At 37.5% G+C, this 26,066-nt stretch overlaps 1 protein-coding gene across 6 annotated transcripts in view; it reads right to left on the reverse strand.

Moving 5' to 3' along the window:
* G3BP2 (G3BP stress granule assembly factor 2) overlaps positions 1-26,066 on the reverse strand; it is a 76,906-nt gene that overhangs the window by 7,565 nt on the left and 43,275 nt on the right. Inside the window, exons 2-9 of one of the 6 annotated variants that reach the window (XM_067736281.1) lie at positions 17,311-17,470; positions 8,563-8,681; positions 6,139-6,220; positions 5,188-5,361; positions 4,569-4,659; positions 3,757-3,859; positions 3,069-3,249; positions 1,981-2,079 (exon numbers count right to left, since the gene is read on the reverse strand). In XM_067736281.1, coding sequence (XP_067592382.1) covers positions 1,981-2,079; positions 3,069-3,249; positions 3,757-3,859; positions 4,569-4,659; positions 5,188-5,361; positions 6,139-6,220; positions 8,563-8,657 — 825 coding nt within the window. In that variant the 5' untranslated portion in view covers positions 8,658-8,681; positions 17,311-17,470. Of the gene's footprint in view, positions 1-1,980; positions 2,080-3,068; positions 3,250-3,756; positions 3,860-4,568; positions 4,660-5,187; positions 5,362-6,138; positions 6,221-8,562; positions 8,682-13,075; positions 13,325-17,310; positions 17,471-23,107; positions 23,273-23,300; positions 23,599-26,066 lie in introns of those variants that run through there. The other 5 variants (XM_067736280.1, XM_067736277.1, XM_067736282.1 and 2 more) reach the window with 5 other exon arrangements.

A 26,066-nucleotide genomic window follows, 5' to 3' on the forward strand; every position in this document is an offset into this window, starting at 1 on the left:
CTACTTTAGGGCCTTACAATTAACTCCATGCAACCAAAAAGTGTGCTCACATGACAAATTCCACAAATGAAAATCAAATAGAATATGAAATAAACATGAAACCATCAAATCAACTCAACAGCAGGTAAAACCACAACTAATATGTACTTCAGCTGCACATAAGCTATTTAAATGAACTAATCGACTTCTAAGAAATTTACCAAGAAATTAACTTACCTACTTCTATATTAATGCCTACCAATACCCTGGAATTAGATTTAATTCTCCTTTTATTAATAATCTATGCTAAAAGTGTTAAGGAAATGGATACTACACCAAAGTGACAAAATAAAATCGAAGGGTTTATTAAATCAAGTGGAAAAAATCATGAATCCATTCTAACATAGCTTAAGGAGATCAGAAAGTTCTTTTAAGGTTTAAATTATAAATGTTTAAAATTTTGTTTTAATAAGGGGGTAGGCTGGGAATCAGTCTCTTACAATTTTTTTTTAAAACTTAAAAATTTTTTTCCCCCTGGATAAGAGGTTAGAATCTAATATAATGTAATTTAGACATGGCTTAGACATAGCACTCTTCTTTGATGTAAATAGAGATACATTCCCCTCCAAGGGCTAAAGAAACCTATAGGCTTCCATGAGTGTCCAACTGCATAAATTCGAAGCCCTAGTTTTTTATTTACATAGCTATCTGACCTTGGGTGAAGTTCTCTAGCCCTTAATTTACTTATCTGTAAAACAGGAATAATAACAGTAACCATACTCACAGGGTCGTTGTGAGGATTAGATAAGAATAAATATTACGTGCTAGTGCTTTGCACAATGGCTGGTGCCACACTAAAGGTGTAAGAGGTATAAGCTACTCTAACTTTTAACTAGCAGTGAGTTTAAAATAAATGTAGCCAACTCTCTGAAATTAAGTAACAACCCAAAGGATTCCTAATGCAAATCTGATAAGAAACCAAGCATTTCAAAAAAAAAAAATCCGTTAAGTCACTTATTGAGTCTTCAGATGGGTAGAAAAGCAGTCAATACGTGGCAAATTAATCTTCTGCGTTAAGACAGAATTCTAGTTTGTGATCTGAGGTAATTACTCAATATTTCCTGAATATCTAGCTGAAAAAAAAAGGTATCACGAGGTTATGTATCCTATTACGTAGATGATTATGCATACAACACCAGAAAGGCTGTCTATTACTAGCTACTTTTGAAATCTCAAAGTTTCACTGTTTAGAGCATATAAAGAGGTATATAAACACAATTTTATGTGCACTAACCATTCTAAATGTAAATTTTCTAGTGGAACGAAGTTTGATTCAAAATGTAGGGGAAAGTATTGGACACCCTGTAACTATGCCTATTAACTTTAGAATTTAGTTAATTCTACACTACACCTAATAAACTTATTAGGTAGCCAGTGTCTTATTTTCAATGTTTTTGAAAGCTCTGAAATGGGTAAGATGACAAACAGACAAAAAGCAGAATACTAGAATGATTAGTTAAGGTGAACACTACAGTCATAAGTTGGTACAGGCTTCAATTAAACAGTATGAACCACTTACAGACTGAAAGCTTAGGCAGTGTATTTTTTTTAGAGTTTTTTCTATTTTTAAAAAACAATGATTCTTTATAATGCCATACTACTTTGTGCCTTTCCAAATTTCTTCCCTAAAATATTTTTGCTAAATAAAATTCTAAATTTTTAAAAAGGATATTTTTTTGGTTATTTTAAGAAGGCTGTTAAATGACAATATATATTGGTAAAACTAACTTAATCTGTATTTGACACACCCAAACCCCAAATACCACCTATGTAGATGATGAATGGAGATTTGGCAATTAAAGTGGGTGCACTGACATTTAATACAATTTTTTTGTATATTTAATCCATAATTTCTGATTGACTCATTTTAAAAAGTATAAAAAAGATAAGCAATTGGCAATGTAACAAGGATACAATCCAATGTGTTCACAGATTGGTTACCTGTGAGACTGGTGCTTTAACATGGGGTGGAATTCCAGAGGAAGAAACAGTACCACTAGGAGGCAGGTTTTTACTGGTCACTGAAGCCCAGGAGAAAGCCTGCAGGAAATGCAACAAACCTAGACTACTAATCATGGAAAACCACCAACATTCCTATAGGGAAACTTCCAAATATATATTTTCTTTTCATTTCTAAACTACTGTTCTATATTGGAGGACTCCTAAAAGAAAGGCACACACACACATGCCAGTCTATGTGCCAGCTTTCAAAATCTCATTATGCAAGATTATTTGACTGTTTTGTCTGAACTACTAAATAAATCCACAAGCAAGTTCCTATATGCTCTAAAGAGATGAGCAAGTGGCAAACAAAACCACTAACAACTACACATGCTAGAAAAATAAGAACCTAATAGAACCAATTTCTTTCCCCCGTTGGGGGAAGATAAGGTGTTGTGATGGTGTCAAGGGGAGAGGGGAAGGATAGGAAAGAAGAAAGTACTAGCTGGAAAGTTTAACAGACATTCACAAATTGAACAAGGAATCTCATTCTCTCACTACGCAAATATACTTTAACCTTCTACTTTACAGAAAGATAAAACGTGTTTTAGGTAGGTTTAAATGATACACTATGGGTGTCACTCATGTTTCCAAGATAGTTTAATTGGTGTAGTAAGGAAATTGTTCCCATTTAAACCAGAAATAACTTGTATCACTTCTCTTAGCAATAGGCCAACTTGTTTTAAGTTGGCAAATTGCATGACTCCTGTTGCATCCGTGCATAGAGGACTTAATACAGAATGGAAGAGCAACTCTCAGTTTTAGTACATGGACTAGAAGATACTAAACACTGCACACAGACAAGGATTAATCTTAAATTTTACCCTGAGGGTGCTTTTTAGGGGGTGAAAATACAATAAAATTTCCTCAGAATTACCAAAAAAATCCCCACAGCTTCTTTCATATACATAAAAACAGCATAGCTTACTATTAAACAATTTAATTAACAGAACAAAGGTCATGCTTCATTAATGGCACCAAATAAGACAGTGTGACGTCACAGGTGTGAAGAGCTCCTCTGCTCTAACCTTTGGTGGTTCCTGTGGCAGAGACACAGGCTCAGCGGGAGGAGGAGAAGCGGACTTCTCCTCTAAGTCCTCCAAGTTCTTCTCCTCCGCTTGCGGTTTCTGCTCTTCAGTCTTTGTTTCAGATTCTGGCTCAGGTTCAGGTTCATGAGACGATTCTTCCAATGGCTCCTCTATGCCATTACTACAATAAAATATTTTGTTCACTTTTCAGTATGAGTGAAATGATCAATTCAAATAAAATTCTGCATTTCTCTAATTTAATGGGCATAACTAGTAATAAGCTGTTTTGAAGCAAAAGTCCATTGAGAACTAGAAGGCAGAGGGAATAATACTCTCAAGCAGCATTTCTTTAACATAATTTAAAAACTGAATTACTAAAAATGTTTACTTTAATAATAACTATAAACAAACCGCATATTCAAAAAATAAAATGCTTACTCTGTGTTGTCCCAAACACAATGCATTATCAGCAAATGATCAGTTTTGGGCCAAACCAAATTCAATTTTTCAATTAAATAAAACAATGCTTTCCATATAGAATTTACTTTGCATATACATAGTAAATTCTCAAATGCTGGTTTCACAGCTTTAGCAAAATTTACTTTCAACAATAATTCGAGGAACAAAAACCAGCTTGCAACTACATTATAGTTTAGACCAAATTTGGCCTTGCAGACACTATTCTTACGTCACAGGGTGAGCTTCATAGTAACCACTGCTGGCATTTTCTTGCACAGGTTCTGGAGATGGTTGCCTTTCTTCTTGTTCCTCTTCTACTTCATCTTCTGATTCTGAAAATACATAATATACCATATCTCATCTTAAGAGGATTTAATACACAATTTGATATATGTATTTTTAATGTTTAAAGAAGTCATGATATTTCTTACAAAGGCACTTAATTGCAATATTCCTTGTTCTCTTAAACTGAAGAGCAAGCCAGATGAATTTTGGAATTTACTCTATTTTTTAAAAAGGCCTATTAGTAACAGGGAAGGGTAGGAAAAAATGCTATTAAAGTCATAACTCAGTTTCCTTCGTCACATCGATTCAATGGAGGAATAATTGTAAAGAAAAGGAAACAAGCTGATGTATATCAACGGATGATCAATTAAATAATTATGGTATAGCCAAAAAAAAAAAAAAAAAAACCCAGCCAACAAAGATATATTAAGTGAAAAAAGCAAGCATTGAGCCAGTGTACTTCCACTTTTATAAAAGTATTGATCAGTACGGAATACAACAAAATTCTATAATAGGCACCAAACTCTTGGTTATCTATAGAGGATGAAATTGAGGGAAATTTTTCACTTCCTATGTATGATTTTTATGTAATTTCATGTAATGAACTATTTCTTTTACAACAAAAACAAGAACAAAAAGGAGAAAAGGGAGTTTGACTCAGTTACGGCAGAGGCAAATTTCTTTAGTTTCACACTTTCCATGTCCTTAAAGAGTACTGATACTGACAAAACCCTTATATCTTCAAAGTAACCTCACCTTCATCAAGTTCTGGTTCAGAATCACCAAATACTTCATCTTCATAACGAAACATATCATTGTGAACATAAAACTTATTTGGAACAGATCCCTATAGGAAAATAACATCCAAATATTCCATAAATACCCATAAATGTGGTATTACATAAATACAACAAATAAACAATTTCTATTTTAATAATACAGAAATGATATAGACTGAAGATAATTTTCCAAAGTTGAACATGCTCTGATGTTAATATAAAGTAAATTACAGAAGATCACTCAAGGAATACTGAAACTCAAGAAATGGCTACTCAATATAAAAGAACCAGGACCAATTAACAAACAGAATTTTTCCATTTTGTTTAATATGTAACCTATTAAATAATAACATACTTTTAATATTATTTCTATAATCTTAATCATCTATTTACACATTAGTATCAGGATCTCATTTTTACTTCTAAATAGTCAAAGCACACACACAAAGCTCAAATAAATTAATCAACAGGTCATATTTCTCAAAATATGTTACATGCATACCTATGCCTGCAAGAAGAAACTCTGGCCACTTCAAGCAACTAGTCACAGTAAAATGAAATCATGTAAGTGAAAATTAATTGAAATGAAAACTTACTTCAGGAGCCAGAACAAAGGTTTGCATAAACTTCCTCTCTGGCTGTCCACTATTAGACAGCAAACCCATGACCTGGACTACTACTCCATCACTCAAGGTTGCATGAGCATCCACATGACGAATTTTAGTATGACATTCGCTGAAGTTCAGAGATAATACTTTGTGGTGTATATCCTTTATTAGGAGAAGAAGGTGGGGTGGAAATACAAACTCATGATACTGCATTACCTATTAAATACTACAGACTTTGATTTCCTCGCAACTCTAGAATATTAACTGCCTCATTTGAATCCATTCCACCATGCTAGGCATTACTGACAGGCTAATGTTCCTAGAACCACTAGTTTCAACATGTCACCTCTCTATACAAGAAATCACAATGGCTGTCTCATATTATAGGCTTTGTGCAGCTTTCTCCCACTGTTCCATATTAAGTACTAGTCATTCACGTAAACTGTGTTGACTACTCCTTGACCTTGCACCTAACTTTACTGCTTGTCTGCTGATGCCATTTCTCCTACTTTCAATTTCCTCTTGTTTGGTAAGGCTAAAACCTATCATTCAGAGTCTGCTGGAAGTCCCACATCCTCTACAAAGTCATAAGGAGTATATACTCCTATGCACTCCTGTAACATAACGTTTAGACCACATTTCTATAAATGCTATATATTGTCTCAACTATTTCATGTATAAAATACACCAAGGATATTAAAATGTTCCATTTTCTCTTTTGTATCCATGCCAGTGTAATACCCGTGCTTCGTACAAAATCAATGCTTGTAAGAACTCAAAGCACATCCGATGACTACTGTAACACAATTCTAGTACAGCTGATTACATTCAAAAAGAAATCCACTGGCACAAGAAGCTATTTTCCAAATCTCTATCTTACCTCAAAAAAAAAAAAAAAAAACTAAAGTAATCTAAAATGCATATGAAATTGATACTTACATTTTGGCCATAAACTGCCTCCTGGGGCTTTCCACTAGCATCTACCCCACCATGAACATAAGAAGAATTCCTGCCATAAAACCTGTAAAACCATTGATAATTATTGACATTCAGTTGTGAAGAGAAGTGTAAGAGGCAGTAGAGTTCTCGTGTCAAACGGACCTAGTTTCCAGGTCAGGTTCTGTCACTCATTAGCTATGTAATCTTGAGACTTACAGTCCTCAAAGTTCAGTTTCCTTGGTTATAAAACAGAACAAGAGTAACTTCTCCATAGAGTTGTTGTAAGGATTAAATGAGTAATGACACAGAATTCTTAGTGTGCCTAGCACACTAAACATACACTCAGTCATTAGCTATTCTCATCTAATTCTTACCATATCTATATTTTGTTAAGTGGAAAAATGAGATATTCAAAATATATTCTAAACATTGATGCTGTAGTTAATTTACCCATTTTTTCCCCATCAGATACAGAAACTCAATTATCTAAATTTGTTTGGGAATCAGATACTGTTTAACATTCATTCTACTGAGAGTTCCAAATGATTACTAATTCCAAAGGCTTAGGTTAAAAGTTTAGATTTAAGTTAACTGAAATAGTTCAGAGACTAAGTTAAAAAAAAACTACATTATTTCAGCATCTAGTTTCTCAATTATATTTTTATACTGCTCTTAAGTACATGACAATTAGTGTTTCTCTGGTATTACCTAAAGCAATTAGAATTAATATCTTCCTAAATTAAGGTTATCAACATGCAAAGTTAATTTTTTCGTAAAGAGAACTCAGCTCCTATTGTAATAAAACATGTAAGACTTCCTCCATGCCAAGCAATGTTCTCAGTGCACTACATACATATTGATTCATTTTACTCTCCTAACACCTCAGGAGTAAGTGCTATTATCTAAATGAACAAACTGAAGTTCAAAGAGGTTAAATTAACTCCTCAAAGGTCACACACCTATCAAGGTGGGGCAGCTGGCTCCAGAGTCCATGCTTTTAACCATTACCCATATTTTTAAGTTTATATTATTTCCTCTCATGTACTACTGGCAAGCATGTAAACAGCTACCATTTTTCTGGAGGACAATTTAGCCGTATAAGAAAAGCCTTAGAGATAGTCATACCTTTGACTTAACAATTCTACTTCTAGGAACTTAGCCTAAGAAAATAACTAGAAAGGTGCACAAAAATGCATGTGTAAGGATATTCATTAGTGTTAATAAGTGAAAAATTAAAAACAAACTAAATGTTCATTAACAGGGAAATCTGTTACATAGCTAAGTATAAAACAGAAGTTTGTGCTGTTATTTGAAATGATGGTAGAGAGCCTTGTTTTTCCTTGTTAAAAAAAAAGAAAGCTAAAAATGCTAATGCCTACATTGTGAAGACTAAATTTCAGATAATAAAAGGCCTTATTAATTCCATTCTCCCTCAAATTCACATACCCTGTCAATAAGAATGTTTATTTTTATAATAGAAAATGTACAGGTATTCCTTTTGATGGGGGGCGGGACACGGGAGGAGGTGGTAGTTATATAAAAATACCCCCTGGGATAACATAGGGAGTATTACACACAGGTTTAACAATGGAGGGGCATAATGCAAAGTAAAACTTTAGAATGCCCAGCATGATTATAAAGAGAACCTATAGATAAAAGAATAAGTCCTTTTAACAGTCTTTCCCACATGAAGTGACAATGGTATATTTATCCTTAACTCACTTGGCTAGCGTGTTCTACAACAAATGTTTGCAGAGCCTAATACTTACAAAGGTCTCACTTATCTTCCACCTGTTAAAATAAACCAGGTAGAACAAAAATTATAAATACTACTCATAATATAAATCAATTTTATTTCAATCTCTGGGAAAAAAGAACCTTACAGATGTCCAACTCTTGCCAAAATAGTAAACAAGGCTACTGTTGCTGTTTTACCAAGGAATACTATCTTGTGGATCAATCAGAAGTAATTTTCACAAGTATGATCACTTAACTGATTCATTTCCTAACATTGCTAAAGACAACTCAAAAAAACCCCCAAAAAACAAAAAACCCCAAAGAACAAAAAACAAACTTAAGCCTGTGATTTCAATAAAGACTAGAACCCATTAGTTGGTCAAGTCTGTGGTTTTTATAAAAAAATGAAATATAAAATACCAAGAGTATGTAATTGTGTATATGTATGTGACGTGTACAGATGTGAATGTGTTATATAATGGGATATAATGTGAGGTGTTTTCCTTACTATAGATTTGAGTCAAAAAAACTTGAAAAAGACTGGTTTTAAGCCATCAGACTTAAAATACCGGGCGTGCTTTGCAAAGGTATTGTCAGGACATAAAACAGGAAAGACAAAATTTATATGTAGTCATATTCAAAAAAATAAAACCAAATAAAAATATCAAATATGCAATTAAAATTTACCTGTGTAAATATTCTGGAGCTTTATTCAGCAAAGTATAATATTGCCTCACAAACTCCCGCCCTACAAGCAGCGGACTGGGCTTCTCCATAACCATTTCTTTGCTGCACAATGTCAAATGCTAAGGGAGCAAACATAAGAATAATAACTATTAAAAGTCATCTTTGTTAAATTCCATGAAGTAAATCTTCTCAGCCATTCAACCATTTATTAAAAAGTAACTACAACAGCAAAATAATAAATTCCAAACAACTACTGATAATCTCCAACATCTGCCATCTCCCCTTTGTCTCTACTTCTTGATCTCCCTATCCTTCAATACAGGGGGAAGTAGCATAGCTCTCTTTCTAATTCCCAAGAGTCCCAGCGCTGTCTCAGACTAGGGGCACCATAATAAAGTCTTCCCACGCATAGTATCTTTTTCCTTTGGGGACCATTATCTCCTACATTCTTGGATTCCAACAGTTTATTTTTGAAAACTAGGCAGAGGGCACAAATCAGGACTTGGTGATTACATTTATCACAGACAGTACTGATTTTTGTCTTCTTTGTACTCTCTCCTTCTAGGGATTAATTTCACTGTTTTCAAAATGATAATGATTATGATTAAAAATCAGCAATAACCTCAACACTCAGATAATGGTTTTTTACATTTGGTGTATGTCTTTCTAACCTTTCTTGCTATTAATTACCTAATTACATGCCAGGCACTGTTTACAGTAAATGGGATAACCTAGTGAACAAGACTCTAGCCCTCAGGAGTATATAGTCTGTCATGGAATATAGACAAGCAAACGGAACAGAATAGGTTAGGTGCTATGATAAAGTATCTCTAAGCCCAAAATCTCAAAGATAACGTCAAGGAAATCAAGTACAAAATAAAAATAGAAACACAACCTTTCATCATTTAAAGTAAATGATTTATATGTTTATAGCCCCTCAAATAGTAAAAATTATAACATTAGGAATTGGAGAAAAGGGAAGAGAAAAAAAGAAAATTTGAATATTACTTGTTTAAATATATATATATATATACACTATATACATGTGTGTATCTACTGGGTAAATCAGGATGCAGTTTAAATTCCTGTTAACAAATAAATTTCAACGTAGGTTTCTTTTTCTTTTTCTTTTTGGCTGCACCACGTGGCTTGCAGGACCTTAGTTCCCTGACCAAAGATCGAACCCACACCCTAGGCAGTGACAGCACGGAGTCCTAACCACTGGACCGCCAGGGAATTCCCTCAAAGTAGGTTTCCTTTAAACAAAAAATTTCACAAAGATAGCCCACCATAATCATTACAATTGTGATGCTGTTTTTAATTAAAGAAACAGATACCAGCCATAATGGAGCCTACAGATAAAACTCTACAATTCTAGTGACTCCCAACTCTACTTTTACATAATGCTCTATTAGATTCCCCGTTTCTCTTTTTCAACTGTCTTGCAACTCTCATTCGATATTAAAAAAATGTATTTACATTTTTATATAATTCCTAACTCCTTTCAAAAATAATTAACTGCTTCCAGTGGCAGGGTCTGGGGAACGCACAGTGGCAAGAAGCCCTTGAAGCAGCCCAAGAAGCAGGCCAAGGAGATGGAAGAGGACGATAAGGCTTTCAAGCAGTAAAAAAAAAAAAAGGAGCAGAAGAAGCTGGAGGTAAAAGTGAAGGCCAAGGGGAAGGGTCCCCTGGCCACAGGTGGAATTAGGAACTCTGGCAAAAACTAAGCTGTTCTTTATGCCTCAGGTGATGGTGACCCTTACTTCCATTGCTGTTTAAACACCTGAATTCTCTTCCATAACATCTGTTGCCACCTCTAGCTAGAATGAAGGGTTGTCTTGGAGCCTGTGGCACATTTTTTTCCTTAAATGTTCATACAGTGGCTCATCTCTTCAGTTCATCCTTAGCCACTTCTACCTTAGCTGTGAGGTCAAAGTAAACCCATCCCAGAATCCTGCCAGTCTGCTCTTCAACCTTTGTTCTACCTTGAATTCTGTACCATCTACAATCAAACCAACTCATTAAAAAAAAAAAAAAGTTAATCCACAAAGTAGAATCAGATACTGTCATTCAGGTGCCATTAGTCTCCCCCAAACCGAAAAACCTCCAAATAGATGAACAAATTCTAATGCATAAAAGGACTCTCAGGACTTCCTTGGTGGCACAGTGGTTAAGAATCTACCTGCCAAAGCAGGGGACACAGGTTCGAGCCCTGGTCCAGGAAGATCCCACATGCCTCAGAGCAACTAAGCCTATGCGCCACAACTACTGAGCCTGCACCCTAGAACCCATGAGGGGCAACTACTGAAGCCCACGTGCCTAGAGCCTGTGCTCCGCAACAAGAGAAGCCACTGACTGACAAGCTCACATGCCGCAAACTAGAGAAAGCCCGTGCGCAGCAACGAAGACCCAACGCAGCCAAAAATAAATAAATTATTAAAAAACAAAAAGAACTCTCATTTGCTACATTTAAAGTAATGAAGCAGGGGACTTCCCTGGTGGCACAGTGGTTAAGAATCTGCCTGCCAATGCAGGGGACACAGGTTCCAGCCCTGGCCCGGGAAGATGCCACATGCCGCGGAGCAACTAAGCCTATGTGCCACAACTACTGAGCCTGCACTCTAGAGCCCGTGAGCTGCAACTCCTGAAGCCCGCGCTCTGCAACAGAAGCCACTGAAATGAGAAGCCCGTGCACCGCAGCAAAGGGTAGCCCCCGATCACTGCAACTAGTGAAAGCCTGCCCACGCACAGCAACGAAGACCCAACACAGCCAAAAGTAAATAAATAAATTTATAAATAAATATTTTTTTTAATTTAAAAAAGTAATGAAGCAAAAAAACAGTATTTTTATTTTGAATGATGGAGAAGGCTTAAGAACAGTAGACTCACCTAGTCAAATTTTATAAAATAACAAAAATGTGGAAATTTTACACATTTAAATACTGTAACAACTGATTTAAGCTGTGGGAAGATACTAACTTACCCTCTGAATAAAATAATTATGTACAAAATAATTTTGTTCAAATGGTTAATGACAAAAATACTATTAGGGATTGTTTCTGGGTTTGGAGATTCTTGTACTTCCTTCTTTTTTTGCCCAATTTCCAGATTTTCTACAGTGAGACTTTGTTATTTACCCCAATTTCCCATCACATTTATAAAGTACATCTTCACCTACCATTTTTGTCACCTACATATAACCAAAGTGAAAAAAAAAAAGGTACCAATTACACATATCAATGTCAGAGAAAGGTCAAAATACACTAGAGTTACTGTAACAAAGTTCGGGAGAGGCTTCACATTGCCCACTACCTATACAGTCACTAAGGTTGATGGCCATAAGGCCATGATATCAATTTAGATCAGAGAGACAGGCAAAGGAGATGGGCAGTGGAGGTAACTTTTACTTGATTAAGTCAATAAATTATTATTTATTCAAAAAAGGTTAACCTGAAAAGTGAACTTCAAATGGTGAACAAGATAAGGCAGTGCTAATCTGGTAAATGCTTAAACAAATAGCTATACATAAGAGGCTATGCAGAGTACACTTGTTACGGGGATGCTCTCCCAGGGAATGATAAAATGAAATGAAGAGGTTACTTAGAGGATGGTGTTTCAGTTAACTGCACTGACTTAAATGTAACTTACAGATCAGTTACTTGTTTAACTGATTTAGTGACTCAATTTAGAAGGCTAAAATATAATCGACTGATGGAAGTGAACTCCATCAACCAGAAAGTAAAAGTATAGAAGGGGAAAAAAGCAACCTCACTGACTTACCTACTTTTTACAACAGGTTAATTTATGTATTCTACAGAAACAATTGCCATCTTCCAGTGTTCTCCCCTGGAGGAGGGAAATTTATTCACAGCAAAGAACCCAAGGCATAGGTAAGCAATTTCTGGGATTTGGGTCCTTCTATATATGTGTGTGTGTATATATATATATATACAGAGATATATAAATACACACACACACCCCTCTGAACATGAAAGTAAGAAAGGTTTTAACTATCTAAGGCCATGAAAAAGTCATGACCTTTTTGGATCTTATTTCTTAATTCACAAATGGAGAAGCGATCTCTGGTCAAGCCTACAAGACTATGCAGTTCAACAAAGATAGCCAAGATTTAAGGATACTTATGTACAAAAAGAATCTTCAGAGACTATTGGCCTCTAGCACCTTCAAAGAAAGAGCAATGATCATTTAACACCTTTTTATAGAAAGTGAAATTCCATGTATTAAGCCCCGCTTTCCCACAAAACACCTGAATATGTGGAGACTGCTGTCATACTGGGATGTACAATGTAAAATGTACTCTTTTCCTGTCAGTTAAAAGCAATATCAATCCTATTTATTCATCGAGATACCAACATGATTACATCTGACTTTCCTTACTATTTACAGAGCTTCAACTACTTCAGAGGTCATTCACTAACTCTGCCCGTAATTCCTGTGTATCTTAATCAATATCCTTTTATTCCTGTCTCTCTTTTTAAATAAATTTGTTTACTTATGGCTGTTGGGTCTTCGTTGCTGTGCGTGGGCTTTCTCTAGTTGCGGTGAGAGAGCTTCTCACTGTGGTGGCTTCTCTTCATGCGGAGCACTGGCCCTAGGCGCACAGGCTTCAGTAGTTGTGGCTTGTGGGCTCAGTAGTTGTGGCTTGTGGGCTCAGTAGTTGTGGCTTGTGGGCTCTACAGCGCAGGATCAGTAGTTGTGGTGCACGGACTTAGCTTCTCCACGGCATGTGAGATCTTCCTGGGCCAGGGCTCGAACCCGTGTCCCCTGCATTGAAAGGAGGATTCTTAACCACTGCATCACCAGGGAAGCCCCTCATTCCTGTCTCTTAAAATGTTTCCTCCTCTCCATTTGCCTAGGCTAATTTCTGAAGCACATCTACTCCAGCTCTCATGGGAAACTGCTCTATTATCAACTGTCACCGTCTTTTCTCAACCTCTTTATGTCCATTAAGAGGGGAACGGAGGAGAGGAAAAAGTAACACTATGAACACAAATCCAAGATAGCAAAGAAAGTCACAGTGTGCTTTATATCCTACAACATGCTCAAGTTTCCTCAATTTCAAGATATCCTTTAAAAAAGTTATCACCCTCTTTCTCTTTTCTCCTTGACCAAAGCTTCAGTTTTTAGGAAAACACTTAGGGTTTTTGTTTGTTCTTTAGTTAAAAATCACTAATATAATGGGGCTCCCCCCAAAACAAACAATCTCAGGCTACATGAATATGAATGTAATGTCTAAAATGGACTGACAGTTCTGTTCTAATATGCATAAATTAAATACTGGTTCAACAGTGAATGGAAACTACAGGAAGGTAGATTTAGCTTCAATATAATGCAAGAATAACCAGAACAGAGCTACTTCATGAATAGCCAATCATTGCAGGTATTTATTCCAGAGACTAAACAATTTAGCAGAAATGTAGTAAAATAATATGTCCAAAAAATGCATTCATTTGGGCCCAGCTAAAATACTGTTCTCCTGAAAATCTTTCCTGATTTCCGAATAGAATACAATTGTCTTTCCCCTGAATTCTCAAAGTTCTTTGGGCCTTTGTCATGGCACTTTATTAATCATATTCTGGGGACTTCCCTGGTAGAGCAGTGGTTAAGAATCTGTCTGCCAATGCAGGGGACAGGGGTTTGATCCCTGGGCCGGGAAGATCACACATTCCGCAGAGCAACTAAGCCTGTGCGCCGCAGCAAATACTGAGCCCGCCTTCCTAGAGCCCGTGCTCTGCAACAAGATGCCCGTGCACTCCAACAAAGACCCAATGCAGCCAAAAGTTAAAATTAAAAAAAAAAATCATATTCTCACCTAAATTACTAACTGTGCATCTTAGTCTTCCCCTTCTCTACTCCTCTCTCAAATATTATAATCTAAGTTCTCCCTTAAATGTAATTCTCTGAAAAGTCACAATTCCCAAAAATCCAATGACCTCAGTCTTCTACCTGTCTACACTATCACTGTTGCTCACCTCCTCCTATGTTTCTAGATTTCTACCATGAGGCAACTTTCCTTCTCATCAAAATGCAGAAGTCCTCAAGGTCTGTCTTCTAATGTGGCAATTTCAGATTGCCAAATGGCTTCAGCTCTCAGATATACCTAAATTTATATGTAGTCTCTGCCATGAACTCAAATTTGACATTTTTAACCCCTTGCTGAATACCCACGTATGAACTCATAGGTAACCCAATATATGCACCCTCCCCTATAAAGAGAAAGCAGTTTCCTTATTTCTGCTAATGGTGCCACCATCTTGTTTGCAAGCTTAGTTCTAAGTGACTTTCCCTCTTTAAGCTTCAAACTGCAAAATCTAGACAACTCGAAAATTTCTTGGAATTTGTCCCATCCTGTCTGTTCCCATTGAATTCAGACCCTTTCAGTTCTTCCTCAAAAGTCTTCCAAACTTCTGTATCATGTGTAGCATACACTGTATCCAGTAAAATCCAAACACCTGCATTCAGTTTGAAGTATAAGGCCTTCCACTGAAATCCAGTCTGACACACAAGGCCCTAACCAACGTTTCAAATTTATCTTTCATTACACTTCTCACCTCTCTAAACAAATTCTACGCTCTAAGAATATTATACCACTTACCATCATTACTCTAGGCCATTGTCTTACTTCATTCAACACAGGCTGGGTAAATAGGTGGGATAACACAAATTCATTCAAGATTTACTGAATACCTTCTATATATATGCCAGATTCTATGCATGGAAAAACAAAGGTGAACATGTCAGACTTGATCTGCTGCTTGGGAGACAGAATTCCTAAACACAATTATCTAATATGATAAATGCTACAGCCCTACCACAAAGAATGTACCACTTGCACTGCAACAGGAGTAGAAATCTGACATGTAGAAAATGAGGAAGTGAGTATTTCAAGCCAGAGCTAAAAGAGAAAAGAATTTTTAGGAGATGACTGTCTCCTCAAAACCACAAATTGCTCCTTCATGCACTTTTCAAAAGCCTACTCAAAAAAAAAAAAAAAAAAAAAAAAAAAAAAAAAAAAAAAAAAGCCTACTCAAGATCCTATTCCAACCCTACCTGGCTTTCTTAGCTAGGTCCCTCAGGCTGGATTAATCATTTCTTCTCTCAGTACTACATATATCTTCTTTGGCTCTTTTATTAACACATTTAGTCCTAGTAATATGTGTGCCTGTGCATAGGCACAACCCTCTCCTGTTTGGAAGTCTCCTTTAAGTTAATGTTGAGCATAAGCCTAGCAGTGTTATGCTTCCAGGAGATGCTCAAGAGACGGTCTTTGCAGCATCTACCATTACTTTGTACATAAAAGGATTAAAAAATTTGTTGAACAAATCTGTGATGCTAAAGACCTCTTAAGGGAAGTCCCTGATGATCCAGTGATTAGGACTCTGCACTTCCACTACAGGGGGGCACGGGTTCGATCCCTGGTTGGGAAACTAAGATCCAGCATTCCATGTGGTGGAGCCATTAAAAAAAAAAAAAAAAAAAAAAAGACCTCTTAAGAGAAGTAGCCTACCAAACTACAAAGGTATTTCAATAGTTAATGAATAAACCTCCTACAAAAGATGTAATGTACAACATGATAAAATATAATTAACACTGCTGTATGTTACATATGTAAAGTTGTTAAGAAAGTAAATCCAAAGAGTTCTCATCACAAAAATTTTTTCTATTTCTTTAATTTTGTATCTGAGAGGATGGTGTTCAAAACTTATGCGATAATCATTTCACGATGTATGTCAAATCATCATGCTGTACACAAACTTATATAGTGCTATGTCAATTTTATCTCAATAAAACTGAAAGGGAAAGAAAGCTTATATGGGGGAATGCTAATGAATAAAAAAATCATTAATCATGTAATTCCAAAATATTTTTAAAGTCAGTCTTCTATACTCTAGTTCTTATTTATATGTAAATGTATATACGTGTACACATTCATTTACGTGTACACATACTACTACTGCAATATGAAGTTAAGAGTTTTGAGATTAACTAAAGGTCCAAACAAAACAAGTAAAGCAGCTTTAGCACAAGTAATTCTAAGAACTTTTAGAGATAAATCTAAAAAATTTAGCATTACAGTAGACCCATACAATATAGTCAATTTATTTTCAAAGGTACCAAAGTAATTCTCTTTTCAACAAAACGATTTTGGAACAACTTGATGTCTACATGTTAAAACAAAAGGAAGTTTGACTCATACTTTGTACCATGTACAAAAATTACCCTGAAATGGACCACGGACCTACATGTAAAACCTAACTCTAGGCTTCTAGGAAAAAGGACAGGAAAAAATCTTAATAACCTTAGGTTAAGTAAAGATTTTAGATAAGACACAAAAAGAAAAAATTTTAGAAAACTGACAAATTGGGCTTACATCAAATGTAAAGCGTCTGTTCAAAGTCATCAAGAAAATGAAAAGACAAGCCACAGTATGAAAGAAAATATTTGTAGAATACATATCTAATAAAGGATTTATTCCCAGAAGACAAGCCTCTCCTAACTTAATAATAAGAAATCCAATTTTAAATGGGCAAAAGATCTGAATATACAGTCCACATCAAGATATACAGATGGCAAATAAACATGAAATCAATAATCATTCAAAATTACAAATTAAAACCATGATGACATACCACTAAATACCTTTAATGGCTAGCATTAAAATCTAAAAATAGTAAGTGCCTGCAAGGATGGGAAAAGTTGGCAGGAACAAAGAAATGGTATAGTCACCTTGGAAAACAGTATGGCAGTTTCTCACAAAATTAAACGTACATGTCTCATATTACCCAGCAATCCCACTCCTACACATTTATCCAAAAGACATGAAGTACATGTCCACACAGAGACCTGTATGTTGTTTGCAGCAGCTTTATTAATAAACACTCAAAACCTGGAAACAACAAAATGACCATTAGCCAAGTGAATGAACAAACTGTGGTAAATCCAAATAATCAAATACTTGGCAATAAAAAGAACTTATTGATATATGCAACAACATGAATGAGTTTCCAAAATATTACCTAAAGATAAAAGTTAATGCTATATGATTCTACTGATATGTCAGTCTACAAAAATGAAAATTATAGGGCTAAATCAGATCAGGGGCTAGAGACAGAAGGGAAAGAAATATATCTTGATTGTAGTGGTGGTTTCATGACTGTGTATGTCTATCCAAAATCATAAAACTGAACACATGAAAAGACCAGTTTTTACTGATTGTAACTTATTCCTCAATTTAAAAAATTTAGCAATACAATTATGCTTTATATTAATCATTTCACAAACATTTATGGAGAATCTACCACATACCAAGCACTTATTTGTAAGGTAACCCTGAAATTGACAATATCCAACAGTTCAAAAAACGCAGTTTATTCAGTCTTTCATCTATTATATTAACAAAAATGAAAATGACTGATAATATCAAGTACTGTTAAAGGGGTGGGGGAAAAAGGCTCTTTCAAATACAGTGTTGGTGGAAATATAGTTACAACCTTTTGGAGATGTAATTTTGCAGTTTTAATAAAATTAATTTAAAATGAATACATATAACCAGTAATCCCACTTCTAAGACACACTACAAAGAAATACATGCACAATTGCACAAAGATAATAGGAAAGTTATAAAAATAGACAAAAAGTACTCTCCACAAAAGTTAATAACCAAATTGTAGAATGCTACAAATCCCATCTTTGGAAAAAAGGCATGATACAAAAAGAAATATACAAGATAATATGTGTTGTGGGTCTAGGGAAAAAAAAACACTACATACCAATTCAGACCACCACTGGTAAACTATTTACTATACTGTCTGAATACTACAAAGAGTATATATGTACTTTGTGATTTTAAAAAACACTTTAAATTTTTCATTTACTTTCTGATAACCATCTAACAGATACATGTTATTAGTCAGAAAACATGGCTGTAGAATAAAGGTCGAAAGTGTGAAAATTCATTTAGCACTACAAGCAAAGCAAAAAAGTAATCTGACATTATGCCTACAACATTAGTGACAATTTATGGTTAAAGTCTGAGTGTGCTTAAATACTACCAACTAATTGAAAATAAAATTGAGGAGGTGGAGATGGGAGGAACAGTGATAAAGATACCATGCTGGAATTTAAAATCAGCAGCTACACAGAGAAACAAAAACTTACTGCCTAGATCCTAAGGTGCACTCTCAAATTTTGTTGTTTCCAAGAGGTAATTTAAAAAACATTTGATATGCTTACCTGATATAGCACTATTTTTTTCTGATAACCTAATATTAAATTAACGGTCTTAAAAACAAAAAAGTAACAGTCTTACAAACAAAAATACAATACACTGAACCCCAACTGTGAAACATCAGTTCATATGCAATCATTAAAACTGTCAAAGACTATAAAACCATAGAAAAAAAGCAGTATAAAATTTGCAACTAAGATATGATTTCAATAATATGAAGGCAATGTTTGCACTTGAACAAGAAAATGAAATTAATTCCTTAGATCTACTACTGCAAAATAATTATCAGAGCAGATTACAATACAAAAGAGAAGGTTATCCAAGTGAAGTAATTTTGTATTCCGTTAATTCTTTTTAATCTTAGGAATCTCTGAAATGGCACCTCCATTCTATATTAAGAAATAAAATAGATATATCTACATAGGATCATAAACTCTAGTTATACTAAACTGTTAACCCTAAACACCTGGCTGCAACCACCACCACTATATATAAGCATCAAAATGCACAATCAAAAATTCACTCTTTGAGGAGCCTGGAATGTTCTGACCGACATCTATAACGAGTGATGAGAACTGCAGTATCTTTGTCTCAAGCACCTGGGGGGGAGGTGAGTAGGATTTCACTTATTGCAAATTACTTACATGAAATTTCATGTCACAATTTGGTGGCTATTTTAATAACTGGAAAAAAAAAACGTGCAAAATGAAAACTGCTGAGAAGTTGAGACACCATGTTGTCTTAAAAAAAAAAAGTCAAGAAACCAAAAGAAAATGACAGTTTGAAAAACAGAAAAAAGTCTACAAAAAATTTTTTCAGTACTGTACAGTTAGATGTAGTACTTTATCTTGCTTTCTATAAAAAGAGTAAGATCCTAGTAACAGGATGCAGTTATCTTACCAGAAACTATGTTACCAAAGGCTATGTCTATGCTAGGACACAACTTGTCTCTACTATTGGATACTTACCCACCCCTTTCTCTCTAGAGCCCCTCACTCATGGCTGGTCTCACACTAGTCAGGCCCAGGCCCATTCTCACTGAACCATGGACTGTAAGATCCATTTCTGACAGCTAACCTCATATTAAAATTGAAACCTTTGGAAATTCCAGATGGTCTTTGTTTAGAATGACTTTACCAATTGAAAGAGCAATGCAGGGCTTCCCTGGTGGCACAGTGGTTAAGAATCTGCCTATTGGGACTTCCCCGGAGGTCCAGTGGTTAAGACTCTGCCTTCCAATGCAGGAGGCCTGGGTTAGATCCCTGGTCGGGGAACTAAGATCCCACATGCCATGGGGTGCAGCCAAAAACTAAAAAAAAAAAAAAAAAGAATCCACCTGCCAATGCAGAGGACACGGGTTCGAGCCCTGGTCCGGGAAGATCCCACATGCCGCAGAGCAACTAAGCCCGTGCACCTAGAGCCCGTGCTCTGCAGCAAGAGAAGCCACCGCAAGGAGAAGCCCGCGCACCGCAACGAAGAGTAAGCCCCACTCACCACAACTAGAGAAAGGCCGCGCACAGCAACAAAGACCCAATGCAGCCAAAAATAAATTTTTTTAAAAAGAGCAATGTGTATCTATTTAGAAGAGCAACCTTCAATTTGTTGTGGCACACCGCAGAATGAAAGCATCACAAACAAGATCTAAGCACCAGTCACAGAAATAAAAGGTAGCTGTGGATTTTTTCTCTCCTCAGGCCCCAAAGGTAAGGAGGCAAGTTTTGAAGTTCAGAAGCTATTAAAAGTGACCAAGCATTAAAGAAATGGAAACGCAGCCCCACAAAAATTAAAGCGTGTATTTATATTATGCTTTAAGGTTTAACAAGTAACTACACATTCCTTTACCTCCGTGAAATAGATACGATATTAGCTTCATTTACCGAAAAGGAAACCGTGATGTTTTCAGAGCCTAAGGAAAGGAGTTCAAGGTCCCTCAGTTATAGTTATGAGAGAGAGGATTTGAAATCATGTCTCCTCCCTTTAGTGATGTTTTCATTACACCTGCTTAACAACCACCGCTTATGAAGAACCATCAGGGATGCAAGAATATAAAAAAAATTTAAAGTCTAACTTAGCTTATTTGATACTGTAGGGAGGAGCCAAAAGGCAGAAAACAGTAACATAACAGGAAATCCAAAACAGTCATCCTAGCATACTACAATAGTGTATCAACATAGGGTAAAATATCTGGAAATTAAGTTAAAAGTACGCTGAGAAACAGCAGTCAAGAAACTGATTCTATTGTTTCTGAAGCCAGTCAAGAGTTCTGGGAGATAGAACTTGTTTGTTCTGTCAGCCCTTAAATGTTTCCCAGTGGAGAGTTAAGTCAAGTTTGTCAATTAAATTCTACTGAATTTAAGTTCAGAAACAACCTAATTCGTAACTATCAAAACCAGCCTTGAAAAGGGGTCATTCCTCATCTCCATACGCACTTGTATAAAATATGTGGGAAAGTCTTATTTAAAGCAACCTAGAAAATCCTGATAACAGGCAAACAGCAATAATTCTTCAGGACAAGGAAACTGTTAACCTAAAGACACTATGGGTATTTATAGATTTTCAGTAACTGATACGGAGATTTTCATTTTTGATCTCTCATAAATGGAATATGGATAATAAATATATCCTACTACCAAGAGTGCCAATCCTATTCAAACTCAAGAGCTGTCTGCTAACAACTCAACTGCTCACCTGCTAACTAAACACTCACTCAATACGAGTATCAAATTATTAAAGACTTATTTTCTTCTCCTTCCATTTTTGATCCCCATCCACCCCACAAGCATTCTGGTTCTTTCCTCTTGCTGCTTGTTCACCACTGACAAACATTTCCACCCCTGAATATTCGGCAACCTGAACCATAACAGTTCTTAAATAGTAAACAATCCATTTGAGGTCCTTATCCTCCCTATAATTCGTGGACAACCTTTCAGAATTAAACAGCCTCTAGTGATTAAATCATAACACAAGGATACACATGAATAATCCTAAATATTTAAGAAAATAGGAAGATTAAGAAACAACACATAATTCAGTACTAAGAATTTGAAACTAATCATACCGTCTATTTTTTGAGATCAGGATTTTGGACATCAAAAGGACCACTGGATACTAATAGGGTCAACTGTTTAGAAACTGTCCACATGCCTAAGGCTATATATTAACTGCCAAATATGGAGCCGGACAAGGAATTCCCATCTTCTTCCCCTGTAGCATACGGGGTCGCCTAACTGCAGTTAATGATTCACAGATCCAGGTACATGCAATGCTAACATTTGGAAGACTAGCACCAGGTGTTAAAACCAGTATTTCAACACAAGTTATTATCACAACAATCATGTGGGGGGGGGGGGAAGGGCACAACTTTGCTATTATTCCAGCTTCGGTGCACGTGGGTTCTGTGGGTTTTTGCTGGTGCTTGATTTTTAAGAGAGCAAAGGTACTGCCCCTCCAAAAAAAAAAAAAAAAAAACTGTTAAGAAAGTAGGCATACATTGGAGGGAAAAAATTGATCTATGCGGAAAATTGTAGATGCATATCTATACTCGCCCCAAAGCGGCACAGGGCCATCTTAAGAAATCTGCCTTTGGAGAGGCAGGTAAAATTCGATCAGATTCAACTAACAATATTAACACAACATACGGATGCTATGTTCCTCTCCTTGACTATCCTTCCCACCCTCCCCAAGGAGACATGGGGGAAGAGGAAGAAACCCATTCCTCAAAGCACTCAAACATCTCTTCTATTCCTGGGTCAGCAAGAGATCCCCTACATAAAAAGGGCACGGAGAAGGCGTACGTTATATACAGCCCGGGTTTCCCAGCTCCTTCGGGATAAACCCGCGGGGGGAGGGTCAAGGACCGCTGAACACCAGGTACTGGGTAAGCAAAGCGAAGGCTGCCTTCAGAGCCGGATTCTGTTTCCGTGCACCGAAATGGTGCCCGGAGGCCGCTACTTTCGCATCTGCGTCGCTTCTGCCTCCGCCGATACAGCCTCTTTTCCCCTCCCCCACGGGCGGGGCGGCGGCGGCCTCCCCACTGCCAAGGAACCGGGAATAAGAGCCGCAAGAGTCTGGGACCGAGGCTGGTGGGCTCCGCACCCGAAACATCCTATCGGGCAAGCCCACTCCCCCACGTCCCGTCCGAAGCCTCCATCAGCGCGCCTTTGGGAGCAACTGCGTCCCCTTTCCTAGCTCGCCACCTCATCTCCAACAAACACCGGCCCCACCTGTGCCCTCGGAGCCCTCCGTCCGCACGACGCGCGCCGGTCACCTCCCCCCCCACGGCCTCCCATCCCTCACCTGAGGAAAAAGCTCGGCTTCTCTCTCGCACACACAGCAGCGTAGGCAGCCGGCAAGAACAATGTCTCTCTCTGCAGCTACACCTCCGACACCGGAGCTCATTCACTGGACGGTTGCCTCGAGCCACGGCGCGCGACTGGAATGTCCCCTTCCGACCACCAGACCGACCGCCCTTCCCGGCCCCCATACACACCTCCAACCAACAGCGGCGCCGGGTACGTCGCGCGGAGGTCAGCGGGAAAGTCGCCGAGGACCGGCTGCAGCAGATTCTTGTCGCTCGCCGCCCTCTCCCTCCTCCGACAAACCTCAGACCTCGGAACCGGAGAGGCACGAGCTGGTCCCCCTCACCACCACCTCTTCCCGGGCGCCAGGCACTGCGGCGAACGACAAGGAACACGGACGTCCCGCCCCCTTTGCCACCGCCCCCTCTTATTGTTTTACCCCTGCCGAAAGGGCTGGGGGACCCCCCAGCACGGCTTCAGCCAATCACGCATCTCCTCCAAGAGCTGGACCCAATCTTCTCGCGTCTCTCTGCGGAGCACGCGCAGAACGCCGCAGCGCTCACGTACTCTCGCGCCCGGAAAGCCGGGGAACCGGAACCGGCGTGAAGCCGGGGCGAGAGTCCGCTGATTTGACGTCACAAGAAGGCTGCCTTTCTCCTGCCCCAAGGATCCGGCCTCTTCGCCCTTCGAGAGCGCACCCTAACAGGAGCCGGGTCGCTGCAGCGCTGTGCCTTCTGCGTTGTCTTTTGGGGACTGATTTTTCTGGTCCTTTTATGTTATTAAGAGGAAGGGAATTTTAGTGATTTTTTTTCTCTCTGAACTAGGTGTCTGCAGGTTGCTGCTCTAGACGAGAGTAAAAATGCAGCCATTGGTTTCAGCTGCTTGCACCCTAAACTCAGCCTAGGAAATGGAGGTTTTTAAGCTCCACCGATAAGTTCAAAATCGTTCAACGCTATATTATGGGGCCTACTGGGTGCTAAGTACTGGGATGTAGAAAAAGAGGACTTGGTCTCCACAGACAGAAAAAACAGTTCTGTTTCTTTGTGTGTTGTTTAGCGTTAGGCGTTGCTAAATACATACTAAGCATTTTATATGCTAAAGCAGCTAAAAGCTGAAATCCCAGGAGATATCAGGATTACAGACCTGTCCTAGATCTAGGCCCAGACTTGGCCGCAGGGGCATAGCTGGGAAAACACTAGACACTGACTCTCATGACCTTAATTCATGGAAAAAGCCACATCTTCTTACAGTCAAGGAAGTCACTTTGCACCTTAGTTCTGGCAGTGTTTCTCAGAGACTATCAAGACAGCTGAGGAATTTTGGAAGGAAGGGCTGAGGAAATGGTGAAAGGAATAAAAGGCAATTAGGAAAGGAAATGCCCACAGAAGAAACAAAACTCAGGCATATACATTTCACCAGTTTTCTTAACAATTCTTTCAGAGTAACTAACTTTAAAGTATTTTTCACGTGTGAAAACTGAGGTTTACGGGGCAGTGCAACATTTGAACCTCCAAAATCTACACTACTATTAACTTATGCTGCTTAATCACGTTGTTATATACAAAATATATGGGCAGACTATCACTCTTATGAAATGAACTTTGACATGTTTTTCTTTAAAGTATCATAATACATTACATGAAAACTGCCCTTCAAATCTAATAGTTATGTGCCAGCCACTCATCTGTTTTAATTGTTTAATCCTCACAATAACCCTATAAAGTAGTTACGATTTTTATGCTAATTTTACACAGGAGGAAACTAAGGCTTAGAGAGGTCGAGTTAACTTGCCCAAGGTCACACAGCTACTACTCCGTTGGAGCTGGGATTCAAACACAAGCAGTCTGCCTTTACAATCCATGCTATGGAATACTCTCCTTGTATTAATTGGCACAACTTACTTATCTCTTCTGTTGATTGACATTTCTACTGTTTCCACTGTAAAGCTCTTATGCACAATGCTGTTATTCCTCACCAAGTACAAAAATTTCTCTGGAGCAGTGATTCTCAGAAATTAACATGCATCAGAATCACCAGGAGAGCTTGTTAAAACACAATGCTGGGCCCCCTCCCAGGGTTTCTGATTCAGCAAGTCTATGTTGAGGCCTGAGAATTCGCATTTCTAACAAGTTCCCAGATGCTGCTGCTACTGCTGCTCTAGGAACGACACTTTAAAAACCACTGATCTACACCATGGTTGGCAAACTTATACTGTTAGGGACAGACAGTAAATATTTTAGGACTTGAGAGCCATAAATGGTCTTTGTAACATATCCAACCCACGCATTCCCGTTTTTAAATCCTTCAAAAATGTATTAATAAAAGAAATATTCTTAGCTCTGGAGCTATATAAAAGCAGGCCTCAGACAACCCTTGTCCGAGGGTACATATCAATAGGTGGAGTTATTGGGAAAAACGACTTCATTATCTTCAATTTTATTAAAATACCCAAAACTGTTTTCCTAAGTAGTTATTTTTACTTCCTAAATGTCTCTTAAGTCCGTGCCCTCTGAATACTTCTCCATACGTATAGCTCTGCCCAGGTTCAGGACCGTTTTATCTTTCCAGAATGACTGCAATAACCTAAGGAATCTTCCAGCCATACGAATATAACCTCCATTAAATACGCCCTCCCGGGACAGACAATAAGGCAGGGAGAGAAGTAGGAATGTATTCATTCAGTGGCTCAAGCCAAACACTGTTAAGTCACCCTTGACTCTGTCTCACACCACACAGCAAGTCACCAGTAAATTTCTGTTCCCTCTACCTTCAACATTTATTCTAGATTAAACACTTAGCACTATTACTGTTATTATTATTATTCTCACAGCAACCAGATCCTTTATAGCTATAAATCAGATGACATTCTCAATACCCTCCAAAGGCAACACAATAAAATCCCAAGTCCTTACCACGCAAGGCATCTCATCCCTAATTTAGTTCTTACCATTACTTCT

This window comes from Pseudorca crassidens, chromosome 4, assembly GCF_039906515.1.
Source record: "Pseudorca crassidens isolate mPseCra1 chromosome 4, mPseCra1.hap1, whole genome shotgun sequence".
Classification (NCBI taxonomy): domain Eukaryota; kingdom Metazoa; phylum Chordata; class Mammalia; order Artiodactyla; family Delphinidae; genus Pseudorca; species Pseudorca crassidens.